Source organism: Podarcis vaucheri, assembly GCF_965113315.1.
Source record: "Podarcis vaucheri genome assembly, chromosome: 4".
Lineage (NCBI taxonomy): Eukaryota > Metazoa > Chordata > Lepidosauria > Squamata > Lacertidae > Podarcis > Podarcis vaucheri.
This window is the reverse complement of record NC_138762.1, coordinates 73,606,337-73,630,891: the sequence shown is the minus strand read 5'-3', so window position 1 is coordinate 73,630,891 and position 24,555 is coordinate 73,606,337. Positions and strand designations below refer to the sequence as shown.

The window sequence follows — 24,555 nt, the reverse complement described above, 5'->3', positions numbered from 1 at the left end:
ACACTATCCAGCCATCTCGTCCTCTGTCGTCCCCTTCTCCTTGTGCCCTCCATCTTTCCCTACATCAGGGTCTTTTCCAGGGAGTCTTCTCTTCTCATGAGGTGGCCAAAGTCTTGGAGTCTCAGCTTCAGGATCTGTCCTTCCAGTGAGCACTCAGGGCTGATTTCCTTCAGAATGGGTAGGTCTGATCTTCTTGCAGTCCATGGGACTCTCAAGAGTCTCCTCCAGCACCATAATTCAAAAGCATCAATTCTTCGGCGATCAGCCTTCTTGATGGTCCAGCTCTCACTTCCATACATCACCACTGGGAAAACTATAGCTTTTACTATATGGACCTTTGTTGGCAAGGTGATGTCTCTATTTTTTAAGATGCTATCTAGGTTTGTCATTTCTTTTCTCTCAAGAGTTGCTGAGCTATAGTCCTTTAATCTGTAACAGAAGCCCATGGTGTTTTCTTGGAGAAAGACATAGACCAGTGGCAGAGGATCTGCTTAGCACACAGAAAGTCCCAGATTTGATCTCCAGCCTCTCCAAGTAGGGGCTGAGATCGACTCCTTACCTGAAACCCTGGAGAGCCTTTGCCACTCAACACAGACGATGTTGAGCTAGGTGCACCCATCTTCTGACTCAGTATAATGCTCTGTATTGCAGTGTTCATTGACTGAAGGTGACATGTGGTTTTAAAGCATAGTTGTATGTCTGCTCTACACCTGGGATACACTCGATTGCTTTTGATGCCATGCTAATAGCACAGGAGAGAATCAATGGTATCATCTGCGCTGCTATAAGCAGGCCTTATGTCCCCACTCTCTCCTCTAACTTTAAGTAGCCTCAAGCTGAGATACATCACCATCATATTTAAGTTGAAAGAACTTGAAAGGAAGCTACTTAGGCTCCGGATTGCATTGCCTTGAGTTTAAATATTCAAATATTATTTCATGTCTACCCCATAAAATGCTTTCCCCATTCATCTTGGAATCTTTTACAGTGGAAAGATAATGTTTTTTGATACGGAAGTGCACTCTTAAACTACTTGGCTGACCAAACAAGGATGAAAGGGAGCACAGAAATATGTGTTCCCTTTCATCCTCCCTAAATTCTAATTTTAGCTTTTCCCACCCGAGCACTTAGCTTATATTTAACCCAATATCGCTTATGTTACTTATCTTTTATTTAACTCTATCTTATATTTAACCCAGCACCTAGATGATGATGATGATTAACATTTATATAGTACCATCAAATGGGGTCCCAGGATTGCTCATGGAACTCAATGTGTAGCCTTGGAAAAGTCATTATTTACTGCACTGAGCTGTTGGGAAGATAATGCAGCATAACCACTGGGACCCTGGCCTCAGATAATGATGTGATTCAAGTGTGATGACTGAAATTTCCAATTCTTAGAGATCTTAGCCTTAAGTGATGACTGGAAATCTATCGTTAGAAGAACATCGCTGGCATAAGTTGCTCAATCTTGGTACGCTGCAGTCCATTTCCTTTTTGAAACACTTCAGTGGGATGCACAACAATATCAAAGGAGGATTTCACTCTGAAGTTTCTTGCCCCTAACTTGTCGGACTAGTTTTGTGAGGAGGCACAGATGAAGGACTTCTTGATCAAACAAGCATAACTTAACGTCACTGAGTGTAGCCTGGGGGGCAATCATGAAAATGAAGCAGGCGCTTCCCAAGCGAAAGAGGAACAATGAAGTATTGATTTTTGTAAAGGAAGCCACATAAAGGGGAAATAATAACTGTGGTCACACATATATTTTAGGTGCAAAAACGGGCAATCCGATTGTCAAGACACACGGACCACATGGCTTTTTTCAAGGTACAGGATGTTACGATGAGGTTATAGTTAGTAAAACAAAATTCACAAGAGGGAAAAACTTTAGGCAACACATGTTTTGAGAATCACTTATTGTTTCCACTCACTTTTTGAAGCTTTTGTCTTTTCAGTTGTTTCAAAGTGTGCCAAGATGTTTTAAAGATGTTATTAATGGACTATATTTTCCTGCAATTTTTAATAGAAACAAAAAAGGGTGGGAGAAGCAGCTTTAAGTTTCATAGGTAACTGCTGTTTGCTGTTCATATTTTGGTGAATAAAAGGCATTAGAGAATTGTGTTAAAATCGGAGAGATATTTATAAGCATCTATATTTTTAAAAATATGAGGAATAAATAGCAATAGGCAGTCTTGAGATTTAAATTCAGGAAATGTTTTACCACACACACACACAATTAAAGCACTTATATTCCACCCTTGTAGCATAATCACTCAGATATATAACATTACAGTTCAATAAAACAATGTCAAATAATGGCCAAAGAAGTCAGGATCAGCAGTTAAAAACATCAGTAAGACATTTTATGCCTTGTAAAATAAATGTCTGCTGGAATATAAAGGTCTCTGGTAATCAGAAAGATGTTGAGGGACCAACCACATTTTATGGGGTGAAATGTTCCATGATCTGATTGCAGCCACTGAGAAGCTCTCAGATTCAGAATTTAAAAGGCCCCAAAATCCTCTGGGACCAAAGTGTACATTGCGTATTCTGAAATGAGAAATATTTATCTATTTTGCTTTACATTTATATCCCACTTTTTCTATAAGGTGCTCAAGCTGGCACTCATGGTTCTCCGTATCCTAATTTTATTCTCATAACAACCTTGTGAAGTAAATCAGAGTCTATGAAGTAAATCAAGGTCTCCCAGTGAGATTCATGACTGACAATTTGAAACCGGGTCTCTCAGACCCTAGTCTGATGCTCTAGCCACTATACCACACTTATTATCACAATATACCCTAAAACATGTATACTATCACTTTCCTCAAGCAGCACAAGCATGGCACTCCTCATGTTTGGCCTCAGTATATAGTATATAATAAAAGGTTGTATTAAATGAAAGTGTAAGGAGAATATAGAATATATTAAATCCTATTTTTGTCCGAAGACAAAGAGTGAATATTGTGATATTAGAAGGATGTTTATGGATGAGGATGATGGTGGATAGAGAAAGAGATGATATGAAAGACCCAGGAGTGTAGAACGATTGCAAGTTAGCATAGCTCATTCTGACTTACCTAGAGAAATAATCTAGTCGGGTAGATAGACGCTTCCTATGTTCCAAGCAGATCAAAAACATCCAATGGTTGCACACCAGTTGTGTCCCAATATTCTGAGCTTCAAATTTTCCTCTTCTGACCAGTGTAAAAATAAGCAAAAGTGAATGCCTACAGGGAGCATTCATACAATGTCATCAATCCACTCCGGTAGCCACAGATCTCCCAGTCTGAATATTCTAACTCAAACGGCTGTAAGGAGCATGTTCTGCATACTTGCATAGAAGTACTTTTGCACTATATGGCTGAAACATGCAGTGTGTTTCTATATAGTTACCTTTCCTCACACATCAACAAGCCCTTCACCCTAGCACAGTAGAAGGGGGCACTTCTGAAGGTGCCGTATGTGATGGGAGTACAGTGATACCTTGGTTTACGAACTTAATCCGTTCTGGAAGTCCGTTCTGGAAGTCCGTTCTTAAACCAAGGCATGCTTTCCCCTAGCAGCGGGGGACTCAATGTACAGTGGTACCTCGGGTTACATACGCTTCAGGTTACACACTCTGCTAACCCAGAAATAGTGCTTCAGGTTAAGAACTTTGCTTCAGGATAAGAACAGAAATCGGGCTCCAGCGGCACGGCAGCAGCAGGAAGCCCCATTAGCTAAAATTGTGCTTCAGGTTAAGAACGGACCTCCGGAACGAATTAAGTACTTAACCTGAGGTACCACTGTAGAAACAGGAAGCGGAACATGTTCTGCTTCCAAGGCAAAGTTCACAAACCAAAACACCTACTTTCAGGTTTGCAGCATTCTTAATCCAAGTTGTTCATAAACTAAGCTGTTCTTAAACCAAGGTACCACTGTACATCTCCCAGGATCCTTGGCTATTGACTGTGCTAGTTGAGGATGATAGGTGTTGGTGTCTGACATCATCTGGAGGGCCACAGGTTCCCCAAGTTTGATAAACTTGCATGTGGTCCCAGTGCCTTAGTGTGCTTTTTACCTTTATACCACTTCCAACACCCATGCCACTGTGTTTCTCACAGCCTAGTAACAGAGCACACCATTGTGTCCATAAATTTGCAATTGAATTCCAAAGGACCGATTGCCCCTTTCCAAAGAAACTTGGCTTCCACAAAACATAGTTCTGATAGAAATGTTGCATTTATGAATAGAATAAGATTTCTAATCATAACCAGGGCTGCAGGAAGTAGCACAGGGTAGAGGAAGAGAGAATGGACATGCCACCCCAGCTGTAGAATGACATCAGAAGGCTTTGCCACGGAAGGAGACACGGCTGAGAAATGCCAGATAAGTGCATCTAGCTCTGACATGGAAGCTCTGGAAGTTATTTAAAACATCACTTTTGATTTATTTTAATCTGTGGGCCATGCGTATTACGAGTAGGACTGTTGCCAAGAGCAGACATGGCCCCCAACACTCCCAGCCAAACGGGTTGCAGTAATGCATTTGATGAGGTTCACATCAAAATGTAGCTTTCCCAAAAAACCCCAGGAGGAAAGCTGCCAAGAATGGGCTCCCCATTCTGTTCCACATAACTTGAAAATAATGGCTAAATGGAGCGATGTGACAAGAATATGCCATATCATGCCAACAATCTCCGCCCCCTCCCTATTGTTGCAGATTTTGTCTTAAGAATATTGTGATGAACTACTCTTTGTATTTAAAGAGGGACTTAGAAAAGGATGTGGCTTTTGCTTTTTATGTGGGGTGGTTAAAATGAGACCACCAGGAATAGCCATTCTAAGAATCCATTTTCATTGTCTACGAAACATTCTACTATATGGAATTTACCCTCAATATCCATTTCAAAACAAATGGGTCGTTTCCAGTGTAAGTTCTATTCAGAAAACAAATGGACATGACAAACTTGGGTTCATTACTTTCAATAAGTCTACTCTAATTTAAAGTGGGTATTAAAAATGAAAAAGCATACAGACGCAGTCGAACTTTTAAGAAATTACGACCTATATTCCTTATGGGAAACATGGTCTGATTGCAGATCTAAAGCCATGCCTTCATTTTTTTCTTTTTATTATTAGACAATGTTTCTTTCTTTACCTTCCTCTTCTTTGCTCAACATACTACAATGTATATATGCCTATTTATTTTGATTTAATTCAGCAAATCAACACAGTGGGTGAGGTCCAATGTCAGACTAGTGCAAGAGGATGGAGAATTATCATTGTTGTGAAAATGACTGCACAAGCAAGCCACGGGTTGCACAAGAATTTTCACAAGTGCAAGAAACCAATTGCAAGTAATCAATCAATTACAAGCAACCAATTGCCGCTAGGGAAAAGTTGTATGAGCAGGTTGTTGCTACAGCTGTAGATCTCCCAGTAACAGTGAGCAAATTTCTCTGTGCCTGTCATCTTGTTTCTTCTTTGAGGTTAAAAGGATGGATGGTGAAGGAGAATCTGCCTACAGGGTCTGTTTTATTCCAAGGTCGTAGATAACAGAGCAGATCCCACACGCTGAACTCGTATCATATCTTATCCACTTGATTTTGTCTAAAAGGTTCATGCCTACAAAGAATGAATAAATTTGGTCTATGCAGTTACTCATACTTGGAGAAGGATTCATCATCCAATAAAGGACAGCACAACCTGTCTCTGCCTTCTACTGTGTGCTGCCAGTTCTTAATTCTGTGAGTAGATCGCAGTCTCTTGGGAGTTGGCCACCCCTGTTATAAGAGATTCAAAACACTTTGTAACTTCCAATAGGGTAAAAAAATGTTTCAAAGGTCAAATATAATTAATTTCAGAACTGATATACAATTAAAGAGCTGAATAATTTTTGGACTAAGTTTTATTTACAGATCACAGTGATTTTCATTGTGCAATGAGGACTGACTTATATATTTGTACAGTACTTATACACATGAGTTCAAACAAGCAAGCAACCTCTCCGACATCAGTCCAAGTCAGCGTTGGAAGTCAAATCTGTTCAATTTGGTTTTTTACACAAATGTAACTATCCCTTACTTACTGTACAACAGAGTATTTATAAAGCTGTCATGTTTGCCATAGAAAAGTGCAAAACATAGGAAATCTGTACACAGTACAGTACAAAGGAATTATGCTACAGTTCTCGAAAGCTGAAAATTTCTGTAGTATAGGAATCACTGAATCTTAGTTTTCCAGGATGGCAAGATGACTGGCTTGCTATTTTCCACTTTCCAAGATTTGTCCATCCAGTTAAACAGTTTAGTACCTACATTTCAATAAATTAAATTTGCTCTTCTACAGCAGATCACCTTTGTTAAATTCAACAACAGCACAAACGTTTGAGCAAGCAAGTACATCTAGGCAATTTAAGGCATGACCCCCATTTCAATTATACTGCATCATGTTTGGTTACAAAATTATGCCCATTATCCACCTTATAATTGAATACAGAGAAGGCTGTAGGGGCGATTTGTTTTGGTTTCATCCATATCATGAAAGCTGTGTGTTGATGTGAAAAGGGGAATTTTTGTTTTGAGTCCCTTAAAAAAGATCTAACCATTATAAAAATAAGGCATGAAGAATAAGAATTCTAATAAAAATAAATCAATAGGTGTATGAAAAAAATTGAGTGGAATTTAGGAGAGGCTAGGGCTGTGAAATGAATCTGTGGCCTGCCACATGTTGTTTGACTACAAACCCTCTCATTCCTGATCACTGGACATGAGGGTTGCAGCTATGAAATTTGGAATCCAACATCTGGAGAGAAACAAGTTTCCTCTTCCTGGCATATAGGACTGCAGCCTAAGCCATCTTTGGGCATTATAGTTCCCATATAAAGCAACATGGGAGCAGAAAAACTGGGCTGTGGTTCCAGATCACATGGAAGCTTTTGTGCACACCTCTGCATTTGAAAAGGTACACTTCCCAGTAGATGCCATGCTGTATGTGCAGACAGAAGGGGCATAGATACTCACTGATCTTGCATTGCTCCTTTATAGGGGCTACAATGCCCGAATAGAGGTTTAGCTGAACTTGACACCCACTGATTTCAATGATAACCAAGTCAAAGCTAAATTGTTCAATTTACTTCAACTGGACCAAGTTCAACTAACTCAGTCTGGATCCAGCCCAGTGTGCGCAGCTCCAGTTGATGTTTTTTAATTTATTCATTTTATTTATATAAACTGTCAATAACTATTTCCCCAGGGCAGCTTACAGCAGAAAATTGGAAGATAAAAGCACAACACCCATACTGCATTATCACTTTTCGAGGCAGCCTTTTGCTGTTTCCAGTTTGGGTGGTATCCTGCTAAATTAACCATAAGGCAGGCTTCAGACTTCAGTGCACAATATTTGCGAAGCATCACCAGTGCCTTGTGAACAGATGCATCAGAACAGCTCTTTTATATTGTTCTTTATGCTAAGGGAAGCTATATTCTAAAATGCACCTGTCGTTCATACAAATGAAGATTCAGTATCTTCTTGTGCAGAATTCAATTTACAATACATAATTGATTTATTTTATGGATGATTAACTTGCCAAATGAAAGCCACAATTCTCTGGTATAACTTTTACAGCTAAGGAAATGTTACTTTCCTACTTACTTATTGGAAGCACTATTTCAGTATTATTTTTTTTCATTGAGAAAGAAGTTGTAATAGCACAACTGAATTCAGAGGATATAAATTTATGGAATAGCAGACCAACTCATAGAATACATTGGCTCAATTTACATATAACAATAAGGCAAATCATGGCTTAGCATGAACATGCATACTCCCACAAAAGAGGCTGTTCCATTCTTCCTGTTTTGAGCTACCCATGGTTTGGCTTAGTGTGTCATGCAGACCTGGGCTGGTTGTTTCTTTTGCTTTAGACAAATTATGAGCTGCACCAGGGTTTGTTCTTGGTTTACAGCTCACAACCTCCTGTCCGGGAACATGTGCATTCATGCCAAGTTGTGGTTTGGCTGAGTGTTATGTGCAAATTAAGCAGTATGTCTTCCTGTATCCACTGTTTTTCTTGCTTAGCATGGTTCCAACTGTTAAAACTGCTGCAAGCTAGAAACAAACAGAAGTACTCTGTCTGCAAGCACCTTAATATACTGCACATCAAATGCCAAGATTCTGCAACACAGGAAGTCAAGATTTGGAAGGTTCATCTCAGAAGAATTATGCAAGACACACAAACGTTGTGTGTTCAGAATCAGTAGATGCAGTAACAGCAAAACAGTCACTTATTCTCTGGCAGATAGATTGTGCTAACTGCGAAAAGTACAGAAGGAAAAGCACTAGAACTCATTTGATAATGAGTAGGTGACAGGAAACTGTGAAAAGTTTCAATCCCCTGCCACTTGCAAGACACGCTATCTCCTCTTTTTGGAGTCAGTTTTCCCCACAATGTGGTATAAAAAAATGTGATCTTATGTACAATAAGAGAAATATGGGGTTTTTGTAGCATCTCAGGTTCAAATAGTCACAGTAAAGGTCTGTGGGGAAAACTGACCAGAAGAGACCAGAAAGCTGGACAAGTCTTTACATTTATAAATTGCATATGCATGAGCCACCTAACAGTGAGGATTTGCAGACTGTGGGGAGAAGAATCAGTCATTGATTTCTTTAAACAACTTCTTCAAATGTACAGACCAAACATCTATAACCATGGTAGGTGTCTAAAGCCATCATTGGAGAGAATTTCACATACAACAAATATTTCTCTGAATGCACAACTGCTGAAATTTTATTTTTAAACATACATGCCAGTTCAAAGTTAAGCTTGCCAGAAATAAGTAAGCTTAAATCCTAGTAGTGGTACTAGGTGTGAACAGCTCAAAGAACTTCTACACATCATAACCCTTCATATGTTGGATTTCCAACTCTAGTCAGTCCCAGCTGATATGGCCAATGATCAAAGGGATGGGACTTGTAGCCACATCTAGAAGGCCACAGGTTCTCCTTGCCTGTTGAGCTCAACCTTGGGATCGTGTAAGTACATAGTCCTAATTCTACATATTCTGGTTTATTTCAGCAGTATAAATGACATTAATTGACATGTAGAAGATTCTACTTCGGAATCTGTAGAATTTTAATTTACACACAAGGATGTTCATTAATTTTCACGATGATAACTCAGAAGACCATGTGAATAGCCTTGTTTCCTCAAGTGATACTTATGCAATGTGAAATCTGATTGTAGCAGTTGATCTGTGGTGAATGTTTCACGCACCAAGCCATCACCTTAGGTTGCAGTTGTTCAGTGATGTATGAAACAGTGCATATGGCAGAAGATTTATTAGATGATCTTCAGGTCCCTGTAAGTGCAACGATTCTAAACCTAAACTCAGAGAACACACCTTACCAATAGGTATGATTTTGCCATGATTTCATATAGTTAATGAAAAACATTTTACATAGTCTGCAGTAATCAAGAATCATGATTTGCATGGACAAAATTTCAACTCAAATTCATAAAGAAAACATTGTGTAATCTAAACAAAACATACAGGCCCTTTATCTTTCAGCTTTCAAATAGTAGGGCTGCAGGTGTGGAGCACTGGAAATGTTACAATTTTCTCAAAATTTACTTGTATATTTCTTTTTTACAAAGAATTATAAAACGTATAGAAGATGCTGAAAAACCTATTGATCATTTTAAGATTTTCTTCTTCTAGGGGGCATCTTGAAAAAACATTTAAGATTAAAAACCATAGACTCTGTAAAGTACAAAAATTTACATTTCAGCACAGTTTATGTGCCTTTTTCTGTATTGATTTCTTTATATACACATATTCTAATCTGTGCTTTAAATGACAATCTTAGTATAAACTTATAAAGTTAGTCAATGAGATAACTATGCAAAAATATTTGGGCATAGCAAGAAACAAAACTAAAAATAACTGTTTCTTTTTTTAAAAAAACAAACCCCAAAAAACTATAACAGTTTCAAAGTCTACACCTCAGGGTAGGTGCTTCAGTATTTTAGTTTACTGAACTAATGTCAAATCCATACAACTAAACTTATTGACCCTTTCCCAACTTTTAACATTATTTCTTTATGAATAATGAAGTGACGTTCTTTCACTCATTTCAAAGAAATTCTTCATAACTTTTTTCATGTTCTTCTTTGCCAGTTCCCAACTAGCACATTAATAATCTTCCAGTTTCTACAAAATAAATAAAAACAAGTGTTCGATTAATTGATATTGCAGAGTAGTAGATACTTGAATCTCCTTATTCAAAGTTCTGGACGTTATACACTGTATAGACATAACCACAAGAAAATCTCTGCAAGGAAAGATCATTTTCTTTTTTTCATGCTATTTTAAAATGCCTTTCTTGACTTTCAGTCAGTCAAGAAAGATCTCAAGGAATTACTTTTTACCAAAGGAAAAATCAGTATGGGTGTGATTCTATAAAGTACAAGAGTGGACATTCATAAACGCTATCTGCTGAACAGGAATGAATAAACAGGATAAACAGGAATGAATGCAACAGGAATGAATAAAAACATCAAGATCATCATGGATGCTTTTACAATGCAGAGGAAGCAGATCTGATCCTTTTCATTTCTTTACCCCCAACAGGTAAGTTTGACAAGTGAGTGGGCCTACCAACCTGCCAATCGTGTGACATCACAATGTCAGGTGACCTGTTTTCACCAATGTGTCTTGTAATCAATTGTTCAGTGCTTTGCAAGCCCTGACAATCAGCTGATCATTGTGTGATCATTGTGTGCCTGCAAAGGCCCTTTTGGCCCAGCTGCATCTTTACCTGCCTCACAGCTGATACCATATATGATAGGTGTGGCTTGGCAAGGTGGGTCTAATTAAGTCATGTGCCAGAGCTTTCCTATAGATGTTAAAAAGGAATAAAAAGGAAGTAGAACTTAGGGAAGATGAGTATTCAATACCTTAATGACATTTTGTGTCTCACATTTAGAAGTTCTTGAAAATTTCTAAATCTTTAGGCGGTACAGGAGGCATTTTGTTCCAGTCATCTTCAGGATAAGCTTCAAAGTTGGATGTATCACCATCATTTGATACCTTCGGGACTATAGGAGGCTGAATTAAAAAAGGAAAATAATAATAAATTTAAATCCCATGTCAAATGAAGTATTAGTCTAGAATTTTTCACCCCCTCCCCAATTTTTTTTGCTTGGCATAAAGTTAGCTCATTATCACAGATTAGTTTTAGCACAATTGCTTGGCCTGATCAGTTATTTATCTATATTACAGTACATTTATATCCTACCTTTCTTTCATTATGGAACTTAGGTTCCTATCTAGGCTCTGACTTGAACCCAAATCTGCTTTGCTCCAGCTGGGTGGATATCTTACCTGCCTTCTGAGAGTCCTATCACTAACTTATTTTTGTCCAGTGGAATCCTAACTTATAGTAAGTTTGGGAAATGTTTGGTGTGATGGCTCTGGGATTTCAACAAAGAACTCAGGCATATGACCTTCACTATAATTCTAGGACAACCTTCCAAACAGATTTTTTTTTTTTAGCTGAAAAAGAATCAAATGAAGCAGAAGTATAATGAATTATCTCAAAACTGCATTTGTTTCTGCACAATTCACCTTTAATTTTCTCTGTGGTACAGCATCCCAGTCTACAGACCTGAACCATCTGTGCCTCTTCACATCATCAGCTCCATTCTTTTGAAGAAAAATCAAATTAGATGTTTATTCACTGACAGGAAATGCCAAAATATATTCTAGCAAACACTTTATGCAGACCCATATGTATTTCTGCCACCTGTATTTTGAGGGCACACTCTAGTGCACACACTCCAGTTTGCCCAATTTTTCTGGTTCTCTCTTAAATACTGGATTCCCCAGCAGCTTTTCCTGTACCAAATTTGGATTCTGCTGGTCACAAATCATCCTTTTACATACTGAATGCAAGTAATATTGTGAGATTGGGAATGATTTCTACAAAGCATATACTGAGTAAGGTTTTGATTCTTTTACCCACATGCAATAGTACAAGTTTTTGAAACTGATCTCAAATTTGAAATTGGTATACTATGGGTTGTTCCTTTTTGAGGAACACATGACTGGAGTCCTACTGAATGCACAGAACTGTAAACAGTATTCCAAATGCAGTTAGATCACAGACTGGAATAGCAGCAGTTTTATTTTAAATTTGTCTCCTAATGATCGCCGGCATGAAATTTGCCTTTCTCATAGCTGCTTTCTACATAGAATCAACATCTCCAATCAAACTATCCACTACGACCCCAAGGTTTGATTCCTGGCCAAGTCACTATGTGAAACTAAGGTGTTTTGCACTAACATCGTAACTTTATGCTTGTTTACACCACATGGCATTTCCTACCTATTCACTCAAGTTTGGATATGCCTGTTTGGAACTTTTTGCAATCCCTTTTTCTTTTAGGGATCTTGAACCAGGGCTTTCTTTCCATCCAGAACTGGAACTCAGTTCTGGCACCTCTCAGGTGGGCGCCATTACCATTATAAGAGAACAAGAGAGGCAGTCATGGTGAGTTCCGGCACCTCTTTTTCTAGAAAAATAGCATTGCCTTGAGCCCCACTGCTCACCCCTAACTCTAGAACGATATGGCCTTCCCACACTTAAGAATACATTAATAAGACCCCCCCCTCCACAAAATAAATCGAATGTATTGAAATTTGGTTTTAAGTAAACCAAAAAGAGCATTTCTGGAAACTGAAGATAAGGAAAACGTTTTATGCCAATGGTTAGGATGTGCTGAGATTTAAAAGTAGCATTTAAAGCTTACCTTCATGTTTCCTAGCCGTCTTGTTCGGTCAACCACAAGAAGTTTTTTAATAAGGTCCCTGGACAAGGGGTGGGAAAAAATTAGTCAATTTTTGAAGTTGCATTTGAGTTCACGATAACAGAAAATTTATAAAGGCATCTAATGATAGTGAAAGAAGTAGTAGTAGTAGTGGTGGTGACGGTGGTGGTGGTAGTAGTGGTAGTAGTAGTAGTAGTAGTAGTAGTAATGTAATAAGGCTAACATTCTCCCTGCAGTTATCAGCTTTCAAATGGAGAGAGATTGTAGCTTGAGCAACAAATCTCCAATGCTTAGTACTCCAGTTGAGATAACTGGGGTGCAGCTGGGGAAGGCGAGCAATAAATCCACCTTTCAACACACCTTTGACAGGGATGCAGACAGAGTAACTGAAAGCGGAGTTGCCAAGAAAACATATGGGGAGGGCAGGTACATATTTCAAAATTATTAAATTCTTCGCCGATCTACTCAAACCATTTAGTCAGCATTCCAGTTTGATTAAGTGACCCCTTATAAATACACATTAAGCACACAGCTGCCACCGGCTGAACTAGTATAGTTGTATCGTTTTTCAGCCATGAAATATATAGTTCCTACTATCCTTGCTGCAGACTGGGGAGGGGCATGGTCTGGGAGAGGCATTTCCTGCAGAGAGGTCCCCATACTTGCTCTAGTGGTTTAGGAGCAAAGGAACTGTGAAGGTCAGGCAGACACCTTTAAGATATTCTCTGTAAAGCCCTACTCTCAAGCCCACTTGGCTGAGTCAGGGCTATGACCCAATTGCTTGCATAAAGTATAGACAAAAAGATCCTGCTCGGGTTTCAGTTCACGCTGGAAAGCTTCCCAAAGCTTTGTCAGAAAAGCTCAGGGGTTCTACGCCTCCCTTGTTCTCAAGGGTTGTCAGTTTCCCTGAGCTGTGCCCTATATGCCAGCTCAGGGACGACAGAGCTCCCTGGAGTCTTAAAAATAGGCTCTGTCTGAGCTATAGAAGGCAAGGTAATGTCTGATTTTATGAGATTTGCTAAGCTGTTGGGTGGAAATCTTCATCACACATGCAAATTGCTATATGAAAACCAGAACTAATGCTACTAATTAGGCTCAGCTCTAATTAAAGTTAAATATTTAAAACTCTGAGCAAGCTTTCTGAATTCACATTAGAGCCCCCTAGAATTTAATTAATGTCAAGTATATAAATTAGAGTGTTCTCTCCCCAGAATCCACAGACAGTGCACACTGTACAAATAAATAGTGGCTGCATGTGACAAGCGGCTTCACACACTGTACTTTGAATGACACTTCAAAGTAATGCTAAGGTAGAACCTAAATAGAATAAACCAGTGATTAAGGTGAATGCACTTACTTTACATATAAATCCAGATGCCTGGGGAAATCTATTTTACCAGCAAGAATCTTCTGATATATTCCAAAAGGGTTGTCATCAAAGAATGGAGGAAACCTAATCAAGAGGAGGAAGACACACAAAACCACACAGCTATAAGTTTAAAAATCTTTGAAAGTATATTGCAAAAGCCATAGCCTATTTTAAATGCCATCTGCTTCCCAATATTAGACCTGCAAGTATTTATGCATACAGCTGTACTGTACTTACTGAAGTCCAGAAAAGTGACTTAAACACACACACATATTGACTACTTCTGCTGCCCCTTGGCCTGGTGTAAACCAAAGAATACACTTTCTAGAAACATACATAAAGCATAGAGAATGACAGTACGCTTATACCATGCAATGAGTGACAAAATTATGAATGGGTTTTTTAAAAACACTTTGGGTTGCCTTGCAGCCTTCACTTTTGCCCTCTGAAGCACCCTGCGTCACAGTGAAGTCAATCCTCTTGTTAACAGGCTGGGGGTTTTATGCCTTGGTGTATGCATTCCTCACAATTGAGGTACAGGGCATCTGGTAAAGAAATAGGTCTGATTTATTAAGTGCTAGCTTGTGATGAATAGGGGTCTGATCATAAAGCTTGCTATGCTAGCAAGACCTGGGGTGGCATGTTTTAAATACTGGCGAAGCAGCATATCTGTGCCATGAGGATATTACTTTAGTTAATAAACTTAGTACAAATATTTAGCACTTAAGTATAAAGCAGCTCTAACAAAACACCCAAGACCTCTTCAGAAACATGTTTTTAAGCCTTAGATCCTCATGTGTCTTGTAAATTTTGTCCATCTTGGGAAGAATTCCTCCTGCTGTTCCAATTTAAGAAATCATGGGTATTTTGGAATGGTTGATGTTATGTAGTAATAGATCAGTTAAAAATGGAAGTGTTTGTTTTATTGTTGGAGAAGTCGACTCCAGTTTAATGGCTAACACTATTATAAGACCAGCTATCAAGGGGCAGGAAAAACCTTTCCTTTCCAAATCAGGTGGAATTGGAAAGTATCTTTCAACTAATTCCTCATGGTCAAAAGAAGTCAGGGTATGCCTCTTCAAACAGCAACTCCCCCCCCCCCATTGCATGTTCTGGTGCACTGCTCGGTGGGAGACATTTCTTCTGCTTAAAGGAAGAAAAGGTCAGAAATCGCATTGACCATACCTAAGCCCTTAAGATTGCCTAAAGTAGCTCTTTGAACCATTTCCAAGTTAACAGACAATATATTTAGTGAATGTGCATGAAGCAAATATGCTAATTCAATAATTTTGCCACTGTCCTTTAATCTCAGCTGCTCTTCCTAAATGAAGATAGTGCAATACTATCTGGTTACTTAATAACCAGAATAAATTGTGTTGAAATATTACTACCCCTTAGTCTGTGACTGGACTTAACTGTCAGGGGTCCTTTACAGTTACCTTTTTATTCTTCAGTTAGAATGGAAAGGCTCAAGTGAATTCTCGTAAAGCTAATTCTATCTTTTTGCTTATCTAATCACAGCCATTTGGATCTTTGCTCCATTCTAAAACCTTTGAATTGCTCTTACAATTACATAAAACTAAACATTAAAAATGGAAAAGCCCAAATAAAGCCTAGCTGGTGACTTGGAACCGAAGTGTCCTAATTCTTATTTCTGGAGCCACAAGGATAGTTGTTGCATATATATTTTTACAAAGCTTTTCTCTGAAGGAACACTGTTGAAGTAAGGTGAAGAAGAAGAGCTGGTTTGGCAAGCAGGCAAGAATCAAGTAGCCAGCAAAAAGCATAATTTATAGGAGTGCATTTGTAAGGAATTATTTTATACAGTCGTATCCTGGAAGTCGAACGCCTTGCGACTAGAATGTTTTGGCTTCCAAACGCCGCAACCCAAAAGTGAGTGTTCCGGTTTGAAAATGTTTTTTGGAACCTGAATGTCCCACACGGCTTCCACAGCTTCCGATTGGCTGCAGGAGGAAGGCGGGCGGATCTTTGCAACCCAACACCACATATGCTTAAGACGTGCCTGACAACAGGTCTTTCTTGTCTGCCCTTCAAAAATGCTCAAGCCAAACCCCTCAATGGCTCATCTTTGTACTCTGAGTGGGTGAGTTTTTGCCTGGCTGAAATGTATCCTTGAACTCTTAATGCCTTTTGCTTGTGCGAGTGGAGGAGGATGTTGGTGTCTGTAGAAGCAGGCTACTGTACAAAGGGGGAAATGTATATCAGTTGCTCCTCCATCCGCTATTGCCTCTGGCCACACTCATCACTGGAATGTGGTCCTCAAAAGGCTGCCCAGAAGGAAATGTGGCCTCTGGCCCAAAAAAGGCTCCCAACTCTGCTCTAGTATTTGCCTACAGGTTGAAATATCATTAGTGTATCTTCCAGTTCAGGGATAAGGCATGCGAAAGGTTGCTGGCACGTATTGAAACATTCTGATCCAACTGAGAGAGCTAACAAATTAAATAAAAATTGAAGTTCTCCAGATTTTAATAAGTCCCTCTAGCCTGCCCTTCCCTTTAAGTGATGTTTTCCTTTGTCACATAAGTTTGGTATCAAGCAAGCACAGCTGGAGTTTAGGAATTGGTTTTTTTAGTGTGCCGTCTGCTGAATGAAGTATTGGGACCTGTGAGCCAAAGCAGAAGTGGAATTTTCTTTATTAATGGAAGATTCCATCAAGCAAGCTTTTCAGATTCTTTAAACATAATTCAGAGTAAGATACAGCTCAGATCAGCTTTAAAAGCCTATGGTATAATATTCATTTGATGTGCATTTAATCAGGCAACACCGTGTGGGTGTGTTAAAAATACTACTTAGGAAATTGCTTCTATTTTTAAAAAACATGTCTGTGTCTCTTTAGCTGATTTGTATAACAGATTCACAGTAATGTTTCTGCAGGAAGTACTTTGATACTAGCAGACCACATGTTGGTTTGACTTGTTTTTATCTTTTTATAGAAGGTTCTTCTATAAGAAAGACAAAGCCAGTAAAAAAAGAAAGGAAAAGACTACAGGCCTCATTTAAGTCTTATGTGCACAGGCTCTCTATTTTAGACTGTTTATGAAAAGCATACAATTCTGTCACAAACCTAATGAATCCATATTATTCTTCAGACCAAACAGATTTTTGCACTGATTCCTGAGAATTGTTTGTAACTGATTGAGTAGATTACTGCCTTAAGTTTGACCATCTTTTTAACTGGTCTGCTTGTAAAAAAAACCCCAACATCGCTTGAACTGTAGGAATGAAAATGTGTGCGCATATTCAGGACACAGATCTATGTTTGAAGTGCCTTACTAGTTACCTCCAAGAGATAATAAGAGTTGAAGGGAAAATGCATGGATAAATTATCTGGTATGCATCCCATTTCTGCAGAGTTATACTAATGCAACATTAAGCAATGATACTTTACACAATTCTTTTATAACTGCACCTCCATCTTTTTTTTAAATGCAAAGGATTAGATCTAGATTAAGTTATCTGAACTGAAATGATGATTTCTCAATGAAAATATAGTTCAGCTAACTTGGATCCAACCCTATTGACTTTGCTGGGATAAATCTAATCCAAATGCCAGCTTAACAAATTTATCTTTTACTAGTGTAGGAAATTTCTAAGAAAGCCTTTCTGCAACAAAGCTAGTTAAATCATCTACACATTAATCTGAAAATGCTGCCATCTAGTGGATTCAAATATTCATGGATTTATGGGATACTGAATTATAATATTCTCGCTCTAACAGAGATGTGTACATGCAGCAAAAAATGTTGATTAAACAGGTACCAGCAAGACGTCCAACAAACTCAAACAGCATGAGCCCCAATCTAGCATAGAAACATAATATTATCAGATGTATCTTCTCATACTGAAATACTGAATGCAAATATGGGATTTGTTCTCTTTCCCCAAAACAGATTCTCTTTGAAAACAGCATGACTGATGAGTTAAAACTTCTTAACATAAATGTGAGAATGTCTTTAAAAGATGAATTGATTTTTTTAAATTAAAAGTGTGATCTATTTCAATTAAAACTTGTTAGCAAGGCATGAAACCTACCACCCAATGACACAAGTGGATCTAAGTGAGGAACATGGGATTCTTTTTGAATTACAAGTTAATATATGTGCCCCTGAATCATCATCCAACTGAAATATTCTTGCATCTGTCTATGGGTGGCTATGACATGGCTACAGGATATATCTAAAAGAGGGTTGGGGAACCTGTGACTGTCTAGATCAGAGCTTTCCAAACTGTGTGTCACAACATGTTAGTGTGTCAGCTGCAGTGTGCAGATGTGTCAAGCAAATGCTCCCCGCACTTGCCTGGCTGGAAAGGGGTTAGTTTAACCTCCAGTTTGCTAGTAAAACTGAATTACTGTGTCACAAAATGATGCATGTCCAAAAAGTGTATCATTAACATGAAAAGTTTGGAAAACTCTGGTCTAGATGTTATTTGACTACAGCTCCTATCAACCCCAACCAGGATGGCTGATGATCAGGGATGATGGAACTGCAATGCAACAACATCTGCAAAGCCACAGGTCCCCTTTTCCTGCCACAAACAATTCAGCCATATGAGGGCACCAATTACATGGTTCTATTCTATGAAACTGGCACCTTGCCAGGAAGGGGCCACTACCTATTGCATGGGAAAGGCACACACAATTAGTCCCAACCATATGCCTAGGTCACTTAGATGCCGTTCCAGTTGTGTGGGAGTCTCCCATGGATATGTAATACCATGAGAATGAATGTTAAAAGCCACTGTTTTCTCACAAGGAAACAAATATTTATCTCAATTTTAGAAGACGGGAATTCTGTGCAGTTAAGTATGCTGATGTTGTGCAGAACAGTCTCATTTTCTGTCTCCAAAATTGCTTTTCCACACAACACGAAAGCAATGCTGGGACATGTAAAAGAACCAGATTTTCCATATTAGTTCACTGTGAGAAAACGAAAAATATCTGTACTTCACTTAATTCTATATTCCCCATTCAACTTACCCAGACAGCATCTCAAATATCAGAATGCCGAGGGCCCACCAATCTACTGCTCTTCCGTGACCTTTACTCTGTATGACTTCTGGGGCAAGATATTCTGGGGTCCCACAGAGTGTCCATGTCCTAAGAAAAAAATAACAAGGAACAGGAAGCTAAAATTACATTTCATATTTGTGATGGATTAAGCTTTCATTGAAACTGGGCTACCCAAGACCTAAAGGCTTGTAATCAGAAACAGTTCAGCATGTTTAAAGTTATAGAAGAATCACAGCCACATTCCAATACCATATAAACAGCATAACCTATTATAAAATTGATGAGGCTCTGAGAACTGTTCTGGTTACTGAATTTATTTGTATTTATTGTAATGCTGCTTATATTAGTTTTACATTTTTGTTTATTTGGTTTTTTTAAAGGTTGTAAACCACCTTGGTATTGTTATGGATGACAGTATATAAAAGATTACAAAAAGATAAATAAATGAAGTGAACACTTAGTGAATACAATTAGAATTTCCTTTAATGTAAGGCAACTAGAAGCTCCTAAATGTTTATACTCCACAATGAAAGCAAGTGGGCAGCAACTCTCACAGACTAAGCAGAGCACTTTAAAGAACTCCAATTTATCACCTGAAGCAGGAGGCTTAAGCAAAATGGCCACAAATGCTTGGTCACAGCTCAGGGATAACAGTGCACCCAGAACCAAATGGTACTGATTTTATCCCAGGGATTTCACATTTTATTTACCAAACCTTTGGCCACAAGACCATTCTGCCCAATCAGATTCCTAACCGGTTGCTACACTAGTAAGTATTGAATAGGTTAAGCTAGGTATTTTGAACAAAATTTGCAAAAAAAGAGAGAAGACCTTGACTTAGCACAAGAAGAAAATATATATATGATAACTATCTTAATCAATGATGTAGCCAAATTTGCAAATATCTAGTATGGAATAGGAATGTGTCCCGTTGATAGTGAGTGTATGAATGACAAAATGAGCATAACCGCACACCTGGTGTTATTCTCCACTTCAAAATATACACCAAATCCACTTACAAAGCTGCTTTTTGGCCACACGTGTCTGTTTTAATGAGGGAGAATCTTTTACTGGAATAGAAAAGCCAATCAAACAGATTTTGAGAGCATTTCTCTGTTGGTAGGTTCAATTTACTTTAGTTCCAGAAAAAGGTAATTTACACTGGAGTTGTGCAAACAAGGATACTTTTAATGCTATAGGGAGCCAAGGACAAACCCAAGGAAGCTCAGGGAAACTGGAAACAAGGATCTGTGAAATCTTTGAGCTTGTCTGACCAAGGTTCAGGAAGCTCCCTGATCTAGATAACTGACAGATTTTGAAAAGACCATCTATATACTCTATTGTGGGTCTCCTCCTTTATGAGAAAGCTAGTGATCAAGTCTGCCTTTTTAAGGCACAACATCAACTCCTCACTAGAAGTTTATCAACTTCTGCACTTTTGAACTTCATATCACTCTTCAATACGAAGTTCAAAATCAACTTTTGAAAACAGGAAATCATAGCAGCACTAATGCTTGTACACTGGGTAGGATACTTTAATAAGAACTGCAGGAATGGGCAATATGGTGTGTTCTGGATGTTGCTGGGACTCCACATCCCATCAGCCATAGTCAGCATGGACACTGGTCAGGATTGATGGGAACTGTAGTCCAACAGCATCTGGAGGGTATTTACATTGGCTACCTATTCTTACTGACACTGTTATAGTAATCTGTCGTCTACAAGATCTACTCAACCGATCACAGCTGCCAATAAATACACCATGCATATGAAGACTTTTGTCACAATGTAAGTGGACCATGTGAATTTATACAAGGCAAGCTCCTTTTTAAAAGTTTTAGAGATCAAACACATGCTGCATAAAAAAACCCCATTCTCCGTTGCAAAAAGTAGCCAAAGGCCAATCACTAATCCCTTTAAAATACTTATTTGAAGCTAGAAACAACCCTGGATTTACAACTCTCTTATATGCTACACAGGAGCTAAGTTAGAGGTCCCAGAGGATAATGCACTCTACCATTCCAAGTTTTCTATAGGAATTTATCCCAGTTTAATATGAGTTAAAAGCTGTCCCAATGAACAATCACACTTGATATTCCTGAGTGTACCAAAACCAAAGACCAAATATACCTGGTCTCTTTTTTTGAGGCAATAATTCTACAATTCATGTGGGATGCTTTACCAAAGGTTTTCAAGCCTACTTCTAAGGTTGCATTTACTTACTTCAACAATTTATATACCGCTTACTACTGTAGTTTCTAAGCTGTGTAGCAAGAAGTTATAAAAGAGGTGCAAAAAATTAAAAATGAGTTAAAATTAACAATAATCCAGGAAAGTTTACTTTAAATGCTTCCTGAAATTTTTTTTAAAATGTCTGTACTTAGGCTATATTTACCGTATTTTTTGCCCTATAGGACGCACCTTTTCCCCTCCAAAAATGAAGAGGAAATCTGTGTGCGTCCTATGGGGTGAATGCAGGCTTTCGCTGAAGCTTGCAGAGCGAGAGGGGTTGGTGTGCACCGACCTTTCTCACTCTCCAGGTTCCCTAGGCTGCGGATAGCAGCCTGCTGCCCAGAGCGCAGGGCGCGCTGAAGCAAAGCACCCCGTGCTTTGGGCAGATATCCTTTTCTCCTCTAAAAACTACGGTAGGTGCATTTTTAAAAGCTCGGGCTTCCCCCACCCCAGCCCTGCGGCTGAGGGGGATTTTTTTTTTCTTTATTCCCCCCCCAAAAAAAAACTAGGTGCGTCCTATGGGCTGGTGGGTCCTATAGGGCGAAAAATACGGTATTTACAAACAATCATTTTTTAGTTATTCCAGCAACTGGCTAGTAACATGCTTCAAATAAAATAAGGATATTGCAAAAACAAAAACAAAAAAACGATTTAAATCAAGTACAGTATTTAGATGAGCATTTTTGCTTGGCAATTTAAATCTGGATATAAACCACGCTTCACTTAAAATCCATCCATCCTGGAAAACTGTATATTCAAATTAGAAGGAATGAAGTGTTCTGAATTTATGATACATTGTTTCCTCATGTTTGAAAAAACAAAAAAAGTCCCTCTTATTGGATTTTTTTTTTTTTACTTCCTTTCATCCTAAGAGCTTCAGCCCAATAGCAACACTAAATTCAAAACTCAATACATCAATAAAATATTAAACAGCAAAATAGATGATCAGGATTAAAATTACCCTGTCGCTGCTTAACACCCACCTCCCCAAAAAAGCATGCCAAATAAAACAAAGCAGTCTTGCAGCACTTAAATATAGCTTCAAAGCCTGAACTTAGCAAGTCTCTAGGATATTTTTTTGAAAAATCCAAAGCAGTCATTAAGCACATCCATCTTCAAGGGTCCATAGGTTTTGACTACAAGTCTATTCAAACATTACTCCCATGGTGTCCAGTGGGGCGTTCTCCCAGGTTAATATACAGAGCATTGTTTCCTTAGTCTGTAGCCTTGTGCTCCACTGGAAGAAGGGGCTATGTCTTGCTCTCCTCTTCAGCCCAATCTTTTGGAGCTGCAGGAGGGAAACAGAGTTGTTTCGGTGCTGTCTCATCTAGATGTTCTGCACCCTCTGTTACTAAAACTTCCAGCTGCACCATTCCTCTGTAGCTTGCAGCTGGAAAGGGGAGAGGAGTCCTTTTCATATTTGCACTGAGCCCTCTGAAGCCCCATGCAACTATAGGCACAATCCCCAACCCACTGTCTTCCTCTGCAGAGGATGAGCTGGAGCTCCTTCTCATCCTTTTTGCCCAAGGATGCTAAAACACTTGCCATGTCAAGGAGGGGAAACGGAAATGTGAACCCCCACATATCTTCATCTACAGTCAAGAATCAGCTAGCTTTTAAATCCTGCAGTGTAAAATCAGAGAGGTGATAGTATCTGCAACATTTAGTACACAAGCAGTTCATAGGCAGGCATGTGTGTGCATGCATGGGGAGCCAATTAACAGGTGCAATGTGCTCTCTGCAATCCAACCCCATGAGGACACTATGCTCTGCATCAGCTGAAGCCACTACTGCAAGTCACAAAACCTGCTGGCTAGCCTTATCTGAGCCTTATATGGATTAAATGAACTGTCCCATATCCAGTCCATTCTCATGGCCAGATGCTGGGTAGTCAGTACTGCAAGACTTGGATCACAGGAAAATAATACCTTGTGAACTTTTCCCATGTGTATAAGTGGAAGCGGTGAGCAAGACTTGGTCGCATCTGTTGCCAAGGTGGGCTTACAGTGTTGTGAATGTGTCACGGGTCCTTTCTGTGTTCTATCAATCTTCAGCCAGTGTCTCAACCATCAATGATTAATAGAGCAATCATTGGCTTGTTCACCTAATAACCCTGTCTCTCTGTGTTTAGTGGGTTTACTTTCATGAAAATACATGGAAGACTGCAACTGTGAGCAGGGGATGGTTTCAGCCTCCAGGTAGAGAGACAGCTTAGCTTTTGACAGGCCATTCATAACCTAGGGCCTATCTGCTGGATGGCATTTCACCCAGAGAGTAAAGTCGCCTTTGCTTCTGTAAACACTGTGGCACTCATAACCTTAAAAACACACACACACCGCAATCTGTTATCAGCATGAATCAAGCACCAACTGCTCTGTAGTCATCTGTCCTCCTACTTAATCCCCCTCAGTTCCCCAGTAAATCACACTAAGCATAAAGACGGAAGATGCCCAAGAGACACTGAGTCATGACTGTTGCACAAAGGATAACACAACAAGGCAGATTATCCAGGAGCTTGACCTTGTAATAATGAGCAATGGTTTTACTTAACACACACACACAGCCTAATAGTTGGTGGCTCTTTCTCACATAGGACTAAAATAGATTTATTTCTATTTTCAGTTGCATTACAGCAAGCCTTCCATTTAGCTCCACTGCCTGACTTTGTGCTTCCACAGGAGGTTCCCTTTCCCAGCCCTAAGCTACAGAAGAAAGTTACGGGTCCTCTCTTGCTCTCACCAGAGGGCTATGAAAACACTCAGCTCTGGTGAGAGGGTGGGCAAGAATGTGGACCACAGGTGTAGAACTTTCACATTGTACCTTCAGTTTAATATAGTCTCCAATCAAGATTGTATTAACATTCAAACTAAAAGCTACAGAAGTCATTTTCAAACTTTCTGCTTTCAAGTAGCAGTTTCCATAACATTTTGGGCTGCTGAAGAATCCTTGCACACAGAGCAAAGGCACTATATCCCAGCTGAATCAATGAGATCATTTGTAGGAGCTTTACTTGAATTAGTGAGGCTCATTTGACCTCAACAAATACGAATAATAATGTGAATGCTTCTTTTCTGATAATATAAAGTGTCTCTTCTCCATCTAT

The 24,555-nt window shown here is 39.0% G+C and overlaps 1 protein-coding gene across 1 annotated transcript in view; it reads right to left on the bottom strand.

Moving 5' to 3' along the window:
* Positions 1 to 5,880: 5,880 nt before the first annotated feature.
* The window catches only part of PRKX (protein kinase cAMP-dependent X-linked catalytic subunit), a 57,956-nt gene continuing 39,281 nt past the window's right edge, over positions 5,881 to 24,555 (bottom strand). Inside the window, exons 4-9 of the mRNA XM_082220138.1 lie at positions 19,188 to 19,307; positions 14,177 to 14,272; positions 12,802 to 12,859; positions 11,618 to 11,695; positions 10,948 to 11,098; positions 5,881 to 10,201 (exon numbers count right to left, since the gene is read on the bottom strand). Of these exons, the coding sequence (XP_082076264.1) occupies positions 10,973 to 11,098; positions 11,618 to 11,695; positions 12,802 to 12,859; positions 14,177 to 14,272; positions 19,188 to 19,307 (478 nt within the window). The 3' untranslated portion in view covers positions 5,881 to 10,201; positions 10,948 to 10,972. The remainder of the gene's footprint in view (positions 10,202 to 10,947; positions 11,099 to 11,617; positions 11,696 to 12,801; positions 12,860 to 14,176; positions 14,273 to 19,187; positions 19,308 to 24,555) is intronic.